We start from the raw sequence: 18,817 nt of genomic DNA on the forward strand, positions 1-18,817 counted from the left end.
TTTGAGAATTTTGCTTTTTTATTAATTTTTATTTATTTTTTCATTTTGTAACATCAAATAGAACATTTTGGTATTTTCCATGAACCTTTTTCTTTTTTTTTTTTTTCTTGGGTTTGTTTGAATAATTAACTGTATTATACATATGTTTGTATATGCATATATACGTTTTTTTCTCTTTTTAATTTAACAAACAGCTTACATCGAAAAATATTTTTGACTGTTGTCATTATGTTTTGGAAATTGCATGTTTTTCGATTTATGTATATTTATATATATATATTATGTATTTATTAACGATCGGTTCAACGATTGGGAAAATAGTTTGTTTATTTTTTTGTAATAGTTGATTTGTAAATAGATTGCATCTTTGGCCTACATACACTTAGGCTCCTCTATCAATAAATATTTCATTATTTCAGTTTCAAATGAAATGAGATTATTCTCTTATCTTTAGTTTTGGTTGTTGTTGTAGTTTTTCTTGGACTTTTGCACTTATGTAAATAAATATATATATATTTGTATATATATATATCTGTTGTAATTTGTATGTATATATTCAACAATTTTTATTCTCTGTGCCTGTATTTTTAGTTACCTTTGTGTTTAGTTTAGTTTAGATTATATCCTTGCAGAGGGCTTTGACTCTGCATTGATACATACAAATTTATACATACATATATAATCTTTGGCATGCCAAAGCAAACATTTTGCTTGCTTTTCGTCTCTTTTCCATTTCTCTTTGATAAATACATACATACATACATATGTATAAATAAATGAGGGGAGGGGTTCAGCTTATCAGCTATATGGTGGGTTTAACTATCAAATATACACATTTATTATTTATTGTAATTTTGAAGCTTGTAGTAGTAATTGAATTTGGCGAATTATTACCATTCTAGAGAAATGGGGAAGGGGGAAGGGCAGAGAAGTAATTAAAAATATTACATTGTAAATGCTCTACGTGAGAATGCGATAAATCTCTAAACAAGTTTTGGCATTACTAATAAAGGGAAATACAATGAAAAATTTCTCATTTACGTCTATCCAAATAAATGCCCAAACAAGTTTTTAATATATGTAGTTTTGAGTAAAGATTTGTATAACTAATAGGTATCAGGGGGTTCCCTGCCTGCATAAATATAAAACAAAACTATGGGAGAGAGTGCATGAAGAATCGATAGAAGAGGAACTAGTATTAGAGCTTTGGCCCTGGGAAGAATATCATCAATTGTTACCTTAACACATAAAAGAAAGCAAACAATTTTGAATGCCAAAGATCTGTTTAGTATTAGGTTCTTTGCTAATTATTAATTTGCATTTGATTATACAATTAGATGTATGTACATACATATGTACTACTAAATTGTTCAATATGTTTATTTACAGGCAGTACATACAGTGAGAAATCCAAGAATGTCAAAAAGGAAAAAACTTTGACCCCCTGAAGTATGCAATACACCCTTGAAGAATCACAAAAGTGTCTTCATTGCACTTTTTAGCTTTACTTTTATATAGTTTTCAAAGAATTGAACTCTTTTACTGCATATTGCACTTCCCAGGCCTCATTTTATATCCTTAGATCCGTTTTTGAGTATGTATTGCCTGTTCCTTTCTCTTATTCTTTCTCTCTCTCTCTTTTGGTTTGGAATCAATTTGTACCGTGTTATTTATCATCATTTTTTGTTTATGTGTTTTTCGTTTATGTTAAATAGTTAACTTGGGCTGGACAGCACACACATATACACAATTGTATGTAGTATGTATGTGCATGTATGCATGCATGTACAATACATATATAATAGTTATATCCTTATCATTTGCTCTTTGCTTTATCATTTAAGTTAAACATTTGCTACTAATGTTGCCTAATGTATTTGATTCAGGTCGCCTTGAGTTTAGGATTTTCGGAAGTTCTCTGCTTGAAATGATCTGTTTGTTCAGTTTGGTTTATTTTTTAGTTATCTTTTTTTTTTGTTTTTGTTCTTTTTAGATGTATCACAAATTAGCGTAGTTCGAAGACTCTTTGGGGTTTTTTTTTTTTTTTTTACGAATTTGGGACTTGGTTTCATATACACTTTATGTATATATTTTTTTAAAGGGAAATTCTGCAATTTACATTTATTTATTTTTTTTATTATTATTTTTGCTATCACAATTTTAGAGTTTTCTTTTCTTTTGATACAGAATTGGATTGTTCTCAGACGATACATAAATCGGTGCAATTTGTTCAACTTGGTTTGATTCTTTTCGTTCTGTTTGTTTTTGTTGTTTTTTAATACACATACACATAGATTAAACGACTACTTTTAATAGATACATACATACATATATCATAGGTGGTGAAGAGGGGAAAGCCGTAATTTCTTTGTTTTTGTTCATTTTGTTTAAAGAAATGCATTTAATTTGCTATTTGATTTTTGTAACGCCTTTTTCTATCATCATGTTCTCTCAGTTGTTTCATTGTTCATTTCAATGGATTATTTTAAGATATTTTGAATAATGTTTTTCTGTTTTCTTTCGAACATACATACATACATATACAAGTCATATATGTATGTTGTGTGGTATAATAAAGATTCATAATCTTCTTTTAAGGTTTTTGCAAGTTCTTTTATGATTCCTCTGTTTCTTAGATATTTCCATGTTTTTATATGTTTAATTTTGCTTTGCTTCATGTGTTTTTTTTATTTGTGGTATTTGTTTCGTGTTCGTAATTAGTTTGTTCTTTAAGTGGTTTGGAAAACCATCAAACAACAGGAGGAAACAGTCTTTCTTTCCAGGTACCTGAGAGGCAAAATAGAACAGACAAATATATGTTATAGATATATAGTACTTTAATAGTAAAATTCTTTCGTTTACTTCAAATATTTTTAATATATATATCCAGCTGCATTTGCCTACATTTTTGTTCTAATCTAAAAACTTACCACTTACTGGACAGATATAAAATTTGTTAGTTGCTTTCTAAAAACTAAAAATGATTTCTTTTCTTTAGTAACAAATCAAATTTTTAAATACAGTGTATCCTCGGTCAACGAACGACCAACGAAAAATGTGAAAGCACTAGTTGCAGCTAAAAGTTCTGTCGCCAAATTAGGGAAATCCCGAATATACTTTATAGAGCTTTTTAGTGTGACCATTTTTTACGGCTTACATGACTCCAAACTCTTTCTTTTTTTCCATTTCAGACTACCATTCTGTTCAATTTATTTACATATATTCAGTTTTCTAATAAATATTATACGTTTCATTGGGAAATGTGGGTTCGCTTAACGAACAAGATGATGCAACGAATTATCTTTGTTAACTGAGGGTTCACTGTATATCTTTCAGGGCGAAATTGATCCAATTTGTGAGCCTGTCCATAAGGTTTCTTTGTTTAGTATATCTAATCTAATTGCAAGTAGATAAGCAGACTATACTATATATCTAAAATGAGATTTGTCAATTCCAACAACAAAGTCATAAATAAACGTATTGGCAACTATTCTCTTCTCAAAATTGTTTATATTTTAAAATATATGTATTCTTTGATTATTGTTGACTGCAATTAAAAGAGGAAATTTGTTCAAAGCTTAACTACCAAACGGAAAGCATATCTGTTTTAAATGAATAAAAGTATTGGCTATCAGAAATATAGTAGTCATTTAAAGAATATAAAAATATAATTGGGATTTTTTTGGCACGTCTTTTGGTTTTATAACGCAGCTCAAACGGTTTGGCATTGAGTACTCTTCAATTTTTAACACACTTTGTCATCTATTTTTTGGTAGAGTTGCGATTTGGTCGGGATTGATAGCTTTTGGATCCTTCTATTCAGTTCATCCTATAAAGACTCAATTGGATTGAGGTCCTTCTATTCAGTTCATCCTATAAAGACTCAATTGGATTGAGGTCCTAACCAAATGACTGCTAAGTTTATACAGCTTTGTTAACTGGTGTATTTGGACTTTGTTGTTACACATTTTGACTATCCGATTCTGGATTGTTGTCTAGTTCAAAAGTACATAGGCATAATCGAGATAAATTCTAATTGCCAATACTTTTGTCCATGACTGTATATGATAAAATGTTTATACATATTTTAGTGGCATACTCACCGCGTGACACATTTGACTTCGGTTAAATGTTGTACAATTTTTGGTATTGTTTTTTTTGTTCTTTGTTCTCATGTTGTTGTTGTTGTTGTTGCTATACAATATATGTTCATAAACTATATACATTGAATAATGTTGCTTACATATGTCGCGCATACATATGTACATGTATATAGTCATATATGTATGTTTGTATATGTTTTATATATGTACACAGAGAGATGGTTATTTTTTGGTTTTGTATTGTGATATTGACGAAACGCAAAGGAGATCCATTTTATTATCATTTGCTTTTGGGGTCTGTGACTGTGAAAATATAGTCTATATATGCGAATATATTTACGAACTCTATATACACATATAGTTGCTGATGATCTGCTCTCTCGTCCTGTTTCTCTCTCTCTATCTGATATTTAATGATGACTCAAATAGGTTTTACGCTTCAGATATCCGCTGCGTATGGGCGATGATAGTCCTGTCTCGTTGCTATTTGTGTGTATGTATTATATATTTATTTTTATTTTTTTATGGATGGAATCAGTCAATGGAGTGTAAGGTGTGTGGGTGGGTGTCAGGTTCGGGTGTCGGGTGAAAAAAACGGATTTGTTTTAAAAGAAAGATAAAGTTTATGTTAGGAACAGAGATTTGAAATTGAATTTCGCTCTAATTTCGATTTCTGCTGCTGCACAACACCAATCAGCTAAGAATGCATTATCAATTCACTATATAATTTTAACCAATAAGTGATAAATAAGTGTTTCAAACTATAAGCACTAAGCAAAAACAAAATTAACATCAATTTTGCTTTAATTTGTCAATTATAAATGTATATATACCCTATACCCATTGCCCTTTAGGCGGAAATGGTGCTTGACACTTGTTGGGTAATTAAATAATTGAAGGGGATTCCCAAACAATTTTGTGGAATTAAACAAATCGGAGTAAATATGTAAATGAATATTAAATTTCTTATCAACTCTAGAATGTGGTATAGGGTATTATAAAGTCGATGTACGCCGACTTATTGCTAAATTTTTTATATATATATATTTTGTTTATTGGGTTTTGTTTTATTTATTTGTTTATTTGGCTTGTCTGCATTGCATTTCAAACTTCATTCGTTGCTTGTTCATGCAGCCTGAGGGTGATAAAGATCCAGCAATTGATTCGATTTGATATTATTGTACATATATTTGTATGTAGATACGTTTGGTTTATGGTGGGCGTGGTTGTGGTTGTGGTGGAAGCAATTGTTTTGGTTTAAGCATATGTTTAAGTAACAAACGAAGAAAAAAAAGGATACAAATTGTAATATTATAAATCATATATAATATAAATTGGGAGGTATGTATATATATATATATATAGATATATTTGGTTTATTATACAATTATATATATGTATTTATATACACATTTCATTTATAGATACATATATATATATGTATGAATATATTTGGTGTGTTTTCATTTGATTTTTAGTTTTTGTTTTTTATACTCTTGCAGAATTTTAGAAACATTTACAACAGATCGTCCCTATAACAAGTTAAACTTATTATAGGAATAACATGTTTAGTTCTTTTGATCGATATTTTGACATTTTTTTTCTCAGTGATTTGCAAGGATATAAAGAATTCTCGGCATTACCGAAATTCTTGTTATAGTATATAATTTGGCTATATAATATAATAATATCAGCTGATACTATGTATGTATATAATTTATGACTATATGTATAACAAATTGTAGAAATAATACAAAATGGATTCTATATAACTTAATATACTAAGTGATGTAAAATAATACGGCATTTTGTTCGAAAAGTTAACATAACGAAATAAAAACAATAATAAATTGATACCATCTAGCATATACGAGTATATGTAAATAGACTAGGATTGAATGATAGTTTGGTTGGATTGGATGGTTGTGGTGGTTGGTAATGGCATGGCTATAGAGTCCTCATTCAGTTTGTTGGCCAAATTGTTGCTGATGTTGTTGCAGTGATTATTGCTGTTGCTGCTGTTGTTGTTGTTGCTGTTGCTGTGGTTGTTGATATTGTTGCTGGCCAATTGCAGTTCAAAGGCAGTGCTGCTCCATTGGAGCAAAGGTTGGTGCAATATATTTGTACAGGATGGGGACAGATCGAGATTAAGTCAGGCGGGGTCAGGACGGGGGGGCGTGGCAGGGCGCAGGGTGGCATGGTAAAGTGTAAAAGTTAAAAGTAGTCTTTGGTTTTTGGCAAGATATTAGTGTTGGTGTTCCGCTCATTTGTGAAAGTATGTAAATCAATTTTTTCATTCACTTGTTTAGTTTTTCATTCAGATGGTCACTGATTCATTGATTAACTTGATTTGTTGTTCCCTGACAGACTTCTTTGGGTTTTGCCTGATTTATTGCTTTACTGCAACAAAGAAAGACGCATCTCTGACCATAATAATCTAAGTTTGTCTTTTTTGAAGTTAATCATTGTAGGAGTTATTAGTTAACTCTTTTCATTTGCTCATTGTGACATTTCAAAGTATGAAAAGAACCAAACAAGTTAGTCAGAAAAAAAAACTGAGCAAGTGATTGAACAATCGAAGAAATGAGCAGCCAACACTAGAAGCTTCATTAATATGCATGATGTATGTACGATTATAAGTGGGTTTAGTCTGTATCAATGACCATAAGCAGTTAAACAAAACAAAACAAATATCCAATTTACTACATGTGTATCATCTCTATATGGTGCACTGTGCTCTTTGCTGAATTAATATCACCATTTGGTTTATTCAGAATCAACTACTTTTGGTCAATGATAACTATTTCTGTTATATCGCTTTAGCTTTTCGATATATCAGCAATATTAACACTTTCACATATAATTGTTTAAATTATGGTCATTGAACTATTTAGTTAATAGAGAAGGGGCGAATGGCATGAATTAATTTCACTAGAATGAACGATTGATGAATTATTCAAATGGTTCAAATGCAAACGAAACGAAACGAAACGAAATGAAAAAGACATTAAAACTAAAATCTGAACAATATACAACACCAGAAATCATAAAACTAATTACAATACTTATTATTATGCATACATACAAGCATTGGATGCCTATTTGCGAATATATATAATATACATATGTATATATATTCATATAATTAACACAATTGTACATATATACAATACACACAGACAGACGCATACATAGAGTAGACTCTTGAGAGTCACAGCCAGCCAGACGTGAATCTTACCTTCGTCGTCGTGGATTTGCCGACTGTCCGGGCAGATTAAAGCATCCACGGGGTATGACCATGCGAGCATTACCCTTTGCCGGTCGTGACCCACCAACGGCCTGTAGGCCAGCCAAATGAGCGGCATAGCCATCACTCAAAACTGTGGCATTTGATTGCAATTTCTTGCTAACCTGTGATCATTAGAAAAATTCGATTAAATGGATTCTTTTTTGGGCCATCTTTTTTTTTTTTTTTTTTTGGTACCTTGCCCACAATGAATATCTGTTCCGATCGCATGCCAACATTGGTGTAGACACTAATATCCTTGCTGCTGCCATAGGCTGCTGTGATTGAGATTCCATGATTTTGTACCAAATTGTTGAGATAGGCTGTCTTATGCCCTAGAGGATCGGTGGATAAACCATCGGCAAAAGAGATCAGTCCATGGGGAAAATTGTGCTGGCTTAACCATGAGACAACACGCTGTTGTTGCATATCCGGACGTCCAGTTATATAGATGAGCAGATAGCCCAATTCCTGCCAATGGCGGCAGACATCCACTGCACCAGCACGGACTTTGGGATCACGACCGGTCACCGACATGGATGCAGTAAAGGAGCCATCAATGCTAAAAACCACACATTCGGTGAGCGGTGGCACCACGGCCATATAGCAATCCACCGATGTATGATCACCGCGTACAACCATTTTAATGGGATAAATGCCATAGCCGAGGGATATCTGATCCGGTATACTGTACGAGATGCGTCCATTTTTATCTGTCATTTCCGTGGTTAGGTAAGTCCATTCCCCGGCTGGTGGATCCTTCATAATATGCACATCAACTTTCTCACCATGTAATGTGATCATATCGAGTGGTCCGTACATGAAGCGAGCATTTAAACGCTGTTCCCTACCCTCCTGGACAATGATATCGTTGGCTCGATGATTGGCGGCCACATTCTTTAGCTTCACCGATGTACGTTTCTTAATCCATTTTTCACGCGGCTGCCCTGGGTGGAAGCTGCTGGCATTGTCTTTGTCATCCTGTGAGCCAACAAACGGAATTCCTTCGAATTTGCCAATTTGTCGCAATATAAAAGCAATCACATCCGGACTCTCCCAATAGCTGGCATGAAACAAATGCGGCAAAGCATGGGCTGGGAAATTGCTTAATCCTTCCGGGCAATAGAGGGCATAGTCCAGACGCTTAGTGCCCCACCATTTGTTTTGAACTACATCAGGAGGAAGAAAATAATGCGAAATTTGTTTTTAATTAGGAATTTAAATGAATGCAAAATGTTTTGAAGGGAATTGGTTTCATCTACTGACTGGGTTAATCTAAACTTACGGGAATGTATGGTACTTAGGGAAACATTCTCAATCAAACCAGATATTGTGCTCTGCATTGAGGCATCCGAGAGTCTTCTACCCGCTAAAAGATTGTGGCCATCATTGAAATGCTGAGGATGCGATTGTATTACCTCCACTGCAATGAGAGTGTCGCTTAGTGAAATGAAGTCGAGTTTGAGCCTATCGCTCGATTGATACTCACATAAATGCAGTGGCTGACCATTACCAAGCGGATACTTAGCATATCTTGGGACATTAACCGGAGCCAATATGGAGAATCTTGCACTAAGCAATGGCTCTAGACGCGAGGCAATTGGATCAGTTGGATGGAACAAATTGTAAACCTGATGGCAATTGGGTCGGGCCAATGCCGCTTTAGCATCGTGCAATTTACGGGCAGCCAAGACCACAGATAAGGGTGAACCAAACATGAAGAAATCACTAATCTCGAAATCCAATTTACTGAAGGTCGAAGCACCAGCAGCGGCCCGCGAATCGCTGGAAGAGCTAGAGCGACGACGACGCGGCGATGGGGCAACCAAAAGTCGTTTAGCATCCAAATCAGCTGTCTCAATGAACGAACGAACTTCTTCGTGATGAGAATGATGATGCTGATGTTGATGCTGATGAAGATGATGTTCCATATCGAGACGAGAGTGACGACTGTTGATAGTCGGATTGGGAATCGAATTGTTGGCATCACCATCGCCACCGGTATTCAATGTAGCTGGCTGACAACCATTTCCACCGCGACACAATGCCTCATAGGCCAGTAGCGAGCCCATAGAATCGCCAAGCATAACAATTTGGCCAGAGAAGCCATGTCCCTCTTCCGATTTCAAGAACTCATGGTAAACAATATTGGCAGCGGCCACAGTTTTATTGACTGTCTCTTGATACTCGGGCGAGGCTACTGATAGCAAAGGTATCGCTCCAATTGGCACATCCGCTATATTAGGTATATCAGCGGCCGATGGTGAAGCATCAAACGAATACGGACTAAGGCTCGATAGAATGCCCAAGGCGTCGGTGCAGATCGATGGACAGGGTACCATTTTAATTGTCACATGGGTCAACAGGCTGGGATAATGCTGACGCATTACAGCCTCGAATGAGCCACGAAATGTTGTAACATCTGACTTCTTGGCGGTCAACTCACTTGCCGCATCCAGCACGCTGCCAGCATGGATGACAAGTATTAATATGGTGGTCGGACACGATGGTGTGCTTGGAGAACCCGGCGGTGATGAGTCATGGCTGCGATCCACGCTAGCCGATGAACGCAACTGCCGTTTATTGCCACGCTCCGAGGCGACACGCATTAGGAAATCCTGATTGAATATGCTATCATCCTGCCGACCATGATAACGGCCAACTCCAGAAGAACCGCTCGATGAAGTTCCACCGCCCATAAAACCACCTCCACCGCCGCCGCTGCTGCTGCTGCCGCCATGAGGTGGTGGGCTATCATCGCCCTCGCCCAAAAGCTCCAACGAACTCCACTTGGCCAATGAGTTTGTCTCATTTGTGTCTAAACAAAAGAATGAAACTAAAAATGATTGTAGAGAAGTCGAGACGTTTAACTTACCCAAGCAATCAAAGAACTCCTCATCTGAATTGGATTTAGAATCAACTTCCAAACGTTCCATACGCCAATTGGCCACCTGAGAATTTGATTTAAAAAATTAGTCCAATGAAATCGGAAAACAAAGTTGTACTTAAATTTAGGTAATACATTTTATTTGGCTAAGCAACAACAATTATTCTTGTTCCTAATTTTGAAATGAGACTCTAAAAACTAAAAATAATTTAGTCGGGTTTATACTATTTTCTTTTCACTCTTTTGTTACGAAATTTCATTAAAAATTTGCCAAAAACTTTATACGAGAACTGTTATTATTCTGGCAAAGGATGTTTCATCTTTCTAATTTGGTCAAATTTTTTTACGACTACTAAATTCTAAAACAAGAAGAAAGGGGAAGGGGATGACTATGTTATCGGGTAGTTTAGGTGGAACTTACATGGTGTCTGGGTGGCTCTGTTTTGGCATGCGGCTTGTGTATTTGTTTTGAAATGTTTTTTGGAGTTGTCGGGATTGTTGTCAATTGTGTAAGGAAATTAAACAGATTCTTGGTAAGAGAGACATATCACACACACACACATAACACAGAGAGAAACAGACAGAGACAAAGACTGGGACAAAGAAACGGAAACACAAAAACCGATTTTCATAAAAAAAACTCTAATTTTTGAATTGTTTCCATTTGAAAGAAAAGGAAAATAAACAACGTACAGACACAGATATGGACATATTTAGGTTCTTTGCACTGATATTCTGTATCTTTTGTGGGCGAGAATAAAACTCGCAAAAGATTGCGAAATACGATTACATGGATTTGCTGCTTACCTGCAAATCGAAACTATGTGCCGAACCCACTGGGGAATGGAGGGCACCTTTTGATCCAAATTTGCTTTTACTATTCGCACCGCCAATGCCAGTGGCTAGCTGAATACTTTGGGATCTCGAGCGTTGACTGGATCCACCGGTAGTGGTACCTTGTTGCTGATTGCTGGTACTTAGTTCCAGACCGGCGCCAATTGCATCATTCTCATCTTCAGCATCATCATCGTCATCGCCCTCATCCTCATCGGAACTGCCTTCGGCACTTGGCGGCTGTTGTGTCACAATTGGTGGTATAGCTGGAGCAGATTTCTTTCGCTCACTGCCAACAGTAATAGCGGCAGAAGAGGTAGCAGCACTTGCACTTGCCGCTGTGCTAACATAAGCCTCCGAGTTGCTATCTAATTAAAACAACGAAAGGCATAGACCACACATACATAAATAAGAGCTAACAATGTGAGTTTATAGAAATACTAACCGGCATCGCTGCCCTCTTCGCCACTGCCCATTTTCTTGGCCAACGCCAATTGGGTTTGCCTTTCCAATTCGCGTATATCCTCAATGGTTAGGCCATGCCATTCATCTTGCCAGGCCCAAGCCTGACGATGGGCGCGCAACATTACTTTCCGTAGTGCTATATCGTGTATGAATTTTTCCAGTTTTGTTTGCATTCCCCAATAACGGAACTCAACACGGCAGATTTTATAGGCAGTCATCAAGGACATGTTACGGGATGTTGGTTGCTTTTTACCCTTCACCTCACGCCAATATTCCTCTAGCCAGTCATCGCCTAATGGACCACGTCCCGTCTTATCCGAGACGAAATGTTTGGGATCCTCTTCTTTGATATAATCACCGCCCCAAAGTTGATCTTTAACTATGTCAATTACGTCTACAAAAGTTCAGATTATATTTATATATATATAATAAAAAGGTACTGCCTTTTATAAAGTGTGTGTGTGTGTGTGTTTACTACTTACCCACAATACGATTACGTAAATCACTTCCAGATAGCTGAAATACATTTTCCTGGAAGCCATTATCTGGATAATAATACGTTTCAATGTCCAACGAGAATTTCTCAACAAATGGACAAGTATAGCGTGTCCTTGTGTATGGATATGCATTCCATGCCTCTTCCTCAACTGTCAGGGCACTTTTGGGTAATAAACCTGCAATTAGACCTTAATTTTATGAAATACGAAGAAACAGAAAGATGGGAAAAAAACAAATGTGAAATGGCATGATCCAGGAATGATCGATCGATCGATCGAGTGATCAATCAATCGACCTGTGAGAGTAGAGAAGAATACGCACTTTTTATCCAGCCCGGTAAATGATTGCCCACATGATAGATTTTTTTCGTATATTGTCCATTGCCGCCGGGTCCATCTTTATAGGGTTCATTGATTATGATCTCTACTCCGCTACCTTCGCCGTGGCTCTCCTGGCGACTCTTTTTCTGTATTTTCGGAGAACATGAGAATGAATATAAAATGAGGTTTAGTACATTTTCAAATACACTGGCAAACACTGGCACAGTGGTCAAACTGATTCATTTATTTTTTGCATCCGGAATATTTTGAGTTTTTAGATGATTCATTTAGTTTATCAAGTTCCATTTGGAAATAATCAGAATACTTTAAGATTTCGAATACCTTGTTCGATTCATTAAGTTCCATTCAGATTCATTTTATTCGATTCGGATTTGGTTGAGTAAAATAGCATTCGAATTTTAAATTTATTCATGCAGCCCTCTAATATATGAATTATCATATAAGCAAATTAGATAAGATATATGAATCTAGCGAATTTGTAAAGAATCTTTCAGATCTTAATAAGTATAAGTTTAATCGAAGGTATCTACATATATCTATACGTATGTATATGTAAATAGTTTATATTAAACCGGACGGACATATCCACGTTCGATACATTAGATCTTGAATAAAAATAGTTTATTCATTTGTTGATTTTAATGAATCAGATAATGTAAAACAACATAAACAATATGTCGTAGTTCGTTAACTGTAAAATATAAAGCAAAAATCAGTGCCAAATCTATAGAAGATATGGCGAAAGCGAGCGGACAAAATTGTTTCAAGGTATTAGTAATACTATGAAACTATGAAAGTGCCGGAAAGGGTGAGATAATCCAACAAACTGCAATCGGAAAAGGTCAAATGTGATACTCGAAAGTCTATGCAGGGCGGGATTTATCCTGTTATCCGACTTTTTGAGGTGTTTTAAAAAGTACAAATATATTTGAGACAGTCTCATCTCACATTCGATTTTTGAAAGTAAAGAAATATGTTGTAAATTAATAGAACTTACCGCTATCATATATAGCTGGGCAATGCGATACTCCTCGACGGTGAGGGGCAACGGTATGCGATATTCCTTGATCAACATTTTGATCTATTTGCTTCTATCTGAGGCGAAAGAATAATAATGATGATGGATGATGTGTCGTTGCGATCCGATCCGAAAATTGTTCGCTAAGGCTTTTGCTTTCCTTACTTTGTAATCACGACCTTCTTCTTCTTCTATATACACACATATAATAGTCTATAACATATATGTACATATACATATATACATAATACGTTTGTATGTACATATATATATATATATATATATATATATATAAAGGTTGTCTTCTTAGCTAATCATCGACTCTTATTGGGCATGGTGACGACCATGGGTGGTGCTAGGTGCTGGGTGTTGGTGGTGGGGCCAACGCTTGGCGTCTGACGTAGATTGAGTGTCTTTTCTCCTATGACCTGTAAATGTCATAGAACAGCAACAATAACAGCATGAGTTTGCTTGGCTTAGTTTATAATTTAGATGCTCGTAGGTTAGTTAGGTAGTTTAGTTGCTATGGCTTCTCTCTCCCTCTCTATCTCTCTCTCTGTGTGTGTGTAATTTGAGTAATGTAAATTGGCATTTTATTTATTGATTTCTTTCCCTCGGTGAATATTTGGGGTGAATAAAGTCAGCATGTTGGCTAGAAAAAGAGCACACTTTCACTGTGGATTAGATGTAAAACTAAACAGACAGACAGTTGGGTGTTGGAACCTCGTCGAATTTCTATCTTATACCGCCAAAATCGACACCTGCATCGGCTATGGCAGAGAGTGGGACCCCTCATTACCCCTAAGAGTCAATTTCGATCCCCTTCTCAACGTTCGAACCGCCTCTGTGACGAACAATGGCCAACAAGAATGTCCGATAAGGTCGCCTCTGTCTGGCTCAACAATAACAACGACAATTACGTTTTTATCGTGCATAATTTTTGTTGTTGTTGGTTTTTTTTTTCTGTTCTTGTTACCTTGAACCGTTTTGCTGCTTTCTTTTTTACTAATTGGATTTATTGTTGACTGCTGACACAACAGCAATAGCCAGATCAAAGGTGAATAGGGGAATAGAGTATAAAGGTGGTGGGCGGCACACTCACACACAAACAGATAGGTAGCGGGGGTGAGAGGGAGAGCGAAGACCTCTCTGCATCTGAACACTTTTTATTACCTCGTTATATATTCTATATGTATGTATACACAAACTATAGTAATTTATTCTTTATCACATTTTCCTTTGCTAATTTCTTTTATAGGGTTTTAAAAAATAAACAAGAACACAGGGAAACATCAAGAAAGTCAAAGGTAAGCGAAAATGGAGTCTAGGGCGGCTAGATTCATAGTTAAATAAACAGGTGGGTAAACGTAAAGAAAAGTTAAAAACAACGACAAATTTCTTGGTATATTATCCAGAATGTTGTTATTATAGTTGTCACACGTGGCGTATACGTTATGTTTAGTTAAATGATGGACGATAAAAACACAAGTTGGCGGCTCAAAGTAAGGAAGTTTTGGAGCATTATGTGGATAAAAAATGTATTTACCAAGCAAACATTACTTGTACACAAATTTTAAGTTACAGGGCACATGAAAAGTTATAAATTTGCGGCAAATTATTAATACTTTTCCAGACTAATGCATACTTTTGGGACCAAAATATTCGACCTATCCTAAGCCTGTTAAAGTTTATTTTAAAAGGGGAAAAGCACTTGAAATCTTAGATACATCTTAATATCGCTATAGATATTGTCGGATAAATATGTTAAGATATGGGTATTTAAGAGAGCTGACAATTTCTCATAATGAAACTGACATTTTATTCCAATTGATTGCCAACATAGACTAACCACGCCCACACACAACCGCCACCCATATGCCTGTGGGCGTGTGTGGGAAGGGGGGCGATAGAAATGCAAAATAATACCAATCAATATTTATTGGGAACAATCCCAAAAAGAGGACGGCAGCGGGCAGGGGCCATGAAGGCAAAAACAAAAAAAATACAGAAAAGAACTGACAAATAAAGAGTGGGCGGATGGAGGAGGGAACTCTGATGGTCATATTACATATTCACGCTCATGTCATGGTAGATAAGTGGACACGACAGCACATCACACGACAGGAGGAGTGTCAGGGCAAACATGTCACAGAAAAAAAAAACGTCAAAACTCGACATTTCTATGGACACATGTATTTTTAAAAGGTAATTTCAAATAGAGAGGCTTTTTAATAAAACATTAAACAATTTGCATTTCATAGAAAGATGAACGATCAAAATGAATGATCTTTAAACTTTTGCTTTGGCTCTCTCGTTAAAATAAATTGCTAGCCATAAGCCACACATGTTTCAATTAAAGTCAGTGTAAAGTGCAACTACAATATATAACAATAATTTTATATAAAGACATATGTACATATGTACATGTACCAACGTACGTGCCGCCTCTCAATCTGTTTGTCCTCTTTTATTTCATTGTCATAGCATTTACTAGTTAAAACTGACCGATTCAATGCGTTTAATGTCTATTGCGTATATATCTACTTCGTCAGCCGTTATATAAAGAATATAAAGGAGGTTTACTTGGTTATTTAGGTGCCCTGAGGAAAAGGGTCCATCAAGTTCTAAGAAATAAAGTTCACAAACCTGATACAAATTTCAGATTAATCTGTTCAACTTTTTACAGCACCGACTTTGCAACAATCAAAAATAATATACCTACTTATTGACCTTAAATTTTCAGGGTGTTTCAAAGTGTGCTTGATTCTAGCCTTTGCAAATTTATTTTTCACCATTTGGAACATATGTATGTATATTTAAAATCCAATTCATTTGTCGTTTCGAAAACGAAAACAGGTCATACCTGCTAAGAATAATTCTTGTAAATTAATTGTTGGAACAAAATTATCCCTTAATAGAAAAATATTTAGAAGCCACAATTTTAATGGAAGAAAACTGATACATAATTTAAACAAATTTGTAATTTACAATACATATATGTATAACTTTTAAAGTTATAATTTAGAATTTTTTTGTAAATCTTGGATAGACTTGAAATATATTAATTTTTTTTGTTTCGTAATTTTGGGTTTTTGAAAATAAATAACTAAAAATACTCCATAACCGAAACTACGTTATCCTATTTGTGCCAAAATCAAAGTCGATTCAAGTTAACTTAAAAATAGGTCAATGCTTTTTCTGAGTTTATATCATTTCTTAATCTATTAAATGATTTCAAATTAAATTTTTATGATAACTGCCTAGTAAAAAGAAAAAAATTTGATGATTTACACACTTTTATCTGTGTATGTCATGTGTATATCAAAAAGATCTTTTAGAAATGCCCAAAATAAAGATCTGATTCTGATCAGAGCGATAATGTAAGATAAGATATATGTATGTGCATACATATGTGTAAGATTTAAGCAAATGATAAGAGTGAGACGCACTAAGATTGTTTAAATAAGAGAGGCAGTGAGATACTTCAGTAATTATTTCAAGGTCATTTATTTATATGACGTCATATTGCTTAAGAAAAGTGCGAGGTCCATCAACTTCACCGTGAATTACAGCTTTAGCTTTAGTTATAGAAAGTCTAGTGTAGATGTATGTATGTATGCTGACTTAGAGATTATGTATGTATGTGTAAGAAAATTGTCAGCTGTTTATATACAAATGTGTGTGTATATACAGATACAATAAGATATTATCTATCTTATTCAGTTTTGCATTTGTTTGCCTTTTTTTGATAATGATGATGAATAGATTACTCTGCTAAGCGAATTGGACCGAATAAAACTTAAATAACTGAAATATGCAACGCAATAAAGCATTTAAAAGCAGCTCAGTCATCGTGAAGAGATAGTTTAATTTAAGTTCAAAAGGAGATTTGCAGAAGCGTGAAGCGAAAATAAGTATGTAAATATGTACGTATGTACATATGTGTGTGTGTCAGAGACGCGTATGCATTGAAGTGTGAAGGTCATTTATTTAAAAATTTAAATGATAAACTGGAATGTTGGATAATTGGTTACAACTTACATGAACTTTGCACTGTAATCATGTGAATGACTTGATGGTCAACAACAATAACAACACCAAGAGGCGTTTGCCAAGTGTTGACAGCCAAAGAAAACGGAAATCAAGCTCAGGTTAATGAAAGTAAAACAACTAACATACATCCATACATTCATACATATGTATGTATATGTATACAAAGGGAAGGAGAAAGAAAATTAAGGGGGGTCAGTTACATACATACACACACACACACACACACACACACAATTACTGTTTTCTATGCACACCTGTGGCGCGCTTTATGTTTATTAATAATTTATAAATATAACAAGAGCAAAAGAACACAGTGCGTGCACCTGTCGCTACCCAGGGCTCAGCTTAAAGCCCTGTAGGGACGGAGTGAGAGAGAGAGAGAGCACGCGAAGAAGAGCTTGTGAGAGGGCAACGGGAAAAAATCAGTGGCCTAACGGTGAGGCTCTGGTCTAAAATTACTGTACCTGAGGCCCACGGCCAATCAGGCGAATATACTCAATTTGCACGCAATGCCTAGGAGAAAGAGATAATAACTGTAATTTTATTTATTTAATTCGAGATTCTTATCAGAGTGAGTTACAAGAGAGCAAACGATAGAAAGAGAGAGAACTACCCAGCAAAAGCGACTGAGAGCGAGAAAAGACCTTGAGAAGTTTACACACAGCCGTTGAAGCATTTTTGCACATTTCCACACATTTGGAAAACTCAAATTATTTTTTTTTTTGTTTTCTTTTTCTTTTACTTTTAGATTGTTTTCCCAGCTAAGCAGCTGCACAATTAACAAAACTAAAAAAAAAAATCAAATAATACCAACAGAGTGTGTAGTTGATTTGTATACATGTATGTATGTATGTTAATACACAGATACATATGCTTACACTTATATGAAAGTGTGTGTGTATAAAAAATAGCACAGATTTTTGGCAATGGTTTGTTTTTGTTTTTCCAGCTTCTTGTTATTTTGTTTTGCCATTCACACAATTTATTGATTGAGTATTTTCGCATTTATTTAGATATATATAAATTTTTACAACTGGGTTTTTTTTTTTTGGTCAAGCGACCTGCGTACGAACGAGCCAGAAATCCAACATATTTGCATGCAATACGCTTGTTGCTTAAATTTCCAATCAGAAAATATATATACAAAGTCTCGTAATCTATAAATATGATATTTCCAACTGTCTTGTCAATACCTTCTGCCGTTTAGTTTTCCGCGCTAATAGCATAAACACAATTATTTTATATCAAAAAAATTACAAGCGACAGACGCGCGCAATATACCCGCTCACCCAGAAACAAAAACAACACTGAAAAAAAAACAACATAGTCCAG

General features: G+C 35.2%; 1 protein-coding gene across 9 annotated transcripts; it reads right to left on the bottom strand.

Moving 5' to 3' along the window:
- Nucleotides 1–8: 8 nt before the first annotated feature.
- Nucleotides 9–18,804, bottom strand: rdgB (retinal degeneration B). 9 transcript variants are annotated; one of them, XR_011031888.1, is made up of 14 exons: nucleotides 18,679–18,804; nucleotides 13,598–13,860; nucleotides 13,412–13,509; nucleotides 12,395–12,539; nucleotides 12,058–12,249; nucleotides 11,556–11,969; nucleotides 11,084–11,478; nucleotides 10,265–10,340; nucleotides 8,879–10,207; nucleotides 8,714–8,812; nucleotides 7,588–8,558; nucleotides 7,342–7,514; nucleotides 4,104–5,238; nucleotides 9–2,787 (listed from the first exon to the last, which is right to left on the bottom strand). XR_011031888.1 is itself a non-coding variant. In XM_068285393.1 (13 exons), the coding sequence occupies exons 3-13, from the start codon at nucleotides 13,487–13,489 to the stop codon at nucleotides 5,992–5,994; spliced, it is 4,110 nt and encodes a 1,369-aa protein (XP_068141494.1). In that variant the 5' UTR covers nucleotides 13,490–13,509; nucleotides 13,598–13,860; nucleotides 18,679–18,804; the 3' UTR covers nucleotides 5,267–5,991. The 9 variants fall into 9 exon arrangements, 3 of the variants coding, with proteins under 3 accessions (XP_068141494.1, XP_068141495.1, XP_068141493.1); XR_011031886.1 differs by having other exon boundaries at nucleotides 4,104–4,586; nucleotides 8,675–8,812; XR_011031887.1 differs by having other exon boundaries at nucleotides 8,675–8,812.
- Nucleotides 18,805–18,817: the final 13 nt, after the last annotated feature.

This window comes from Drosophila tropicalis, unplaced genomic scaffold (assembly GCF_018151085.1).
Source record: "Drosophila tropicalis isolate 14030-0801.00 unplaced genomic scaffold, ASM1815108v1 contig_4, whole genome shotgun sequence".
Classification (NCBI taxonomy): Eukaryota; Metazoa; Arthropoda; class Insecta; order Diptera; family Drosophilidae; genus Drosophila; species Drosophila tropicalis.

What these genes read in the sequence shown, in the direction of transcription:
- rdgB (XM_068285392.1), bottom strand. Translation starts at nt 13,489, where the DNA reads ATGTTGATCAAGGAATATCGCATACCGTTGCCCCTCACCGTCGAGGAG. An exon ending in TTTACCGGGCTGGATAAAAA is followed by an intron (nt 12,262 to 12,394) that starts GTGCGTATTCTT and finishes CATAAAATTAAG; the next exon opens with GTCTAATTGCAGGTTTATTA. An exon ending in TTTACGTAATCGTATTGTGG is followed by an intron (nt 11,970 to 12,057) that starts GTAAGTAGTAAA and finishes GAACTTTTGTAG; the next exon opens with ACGTAATTGACATAGTTAAA.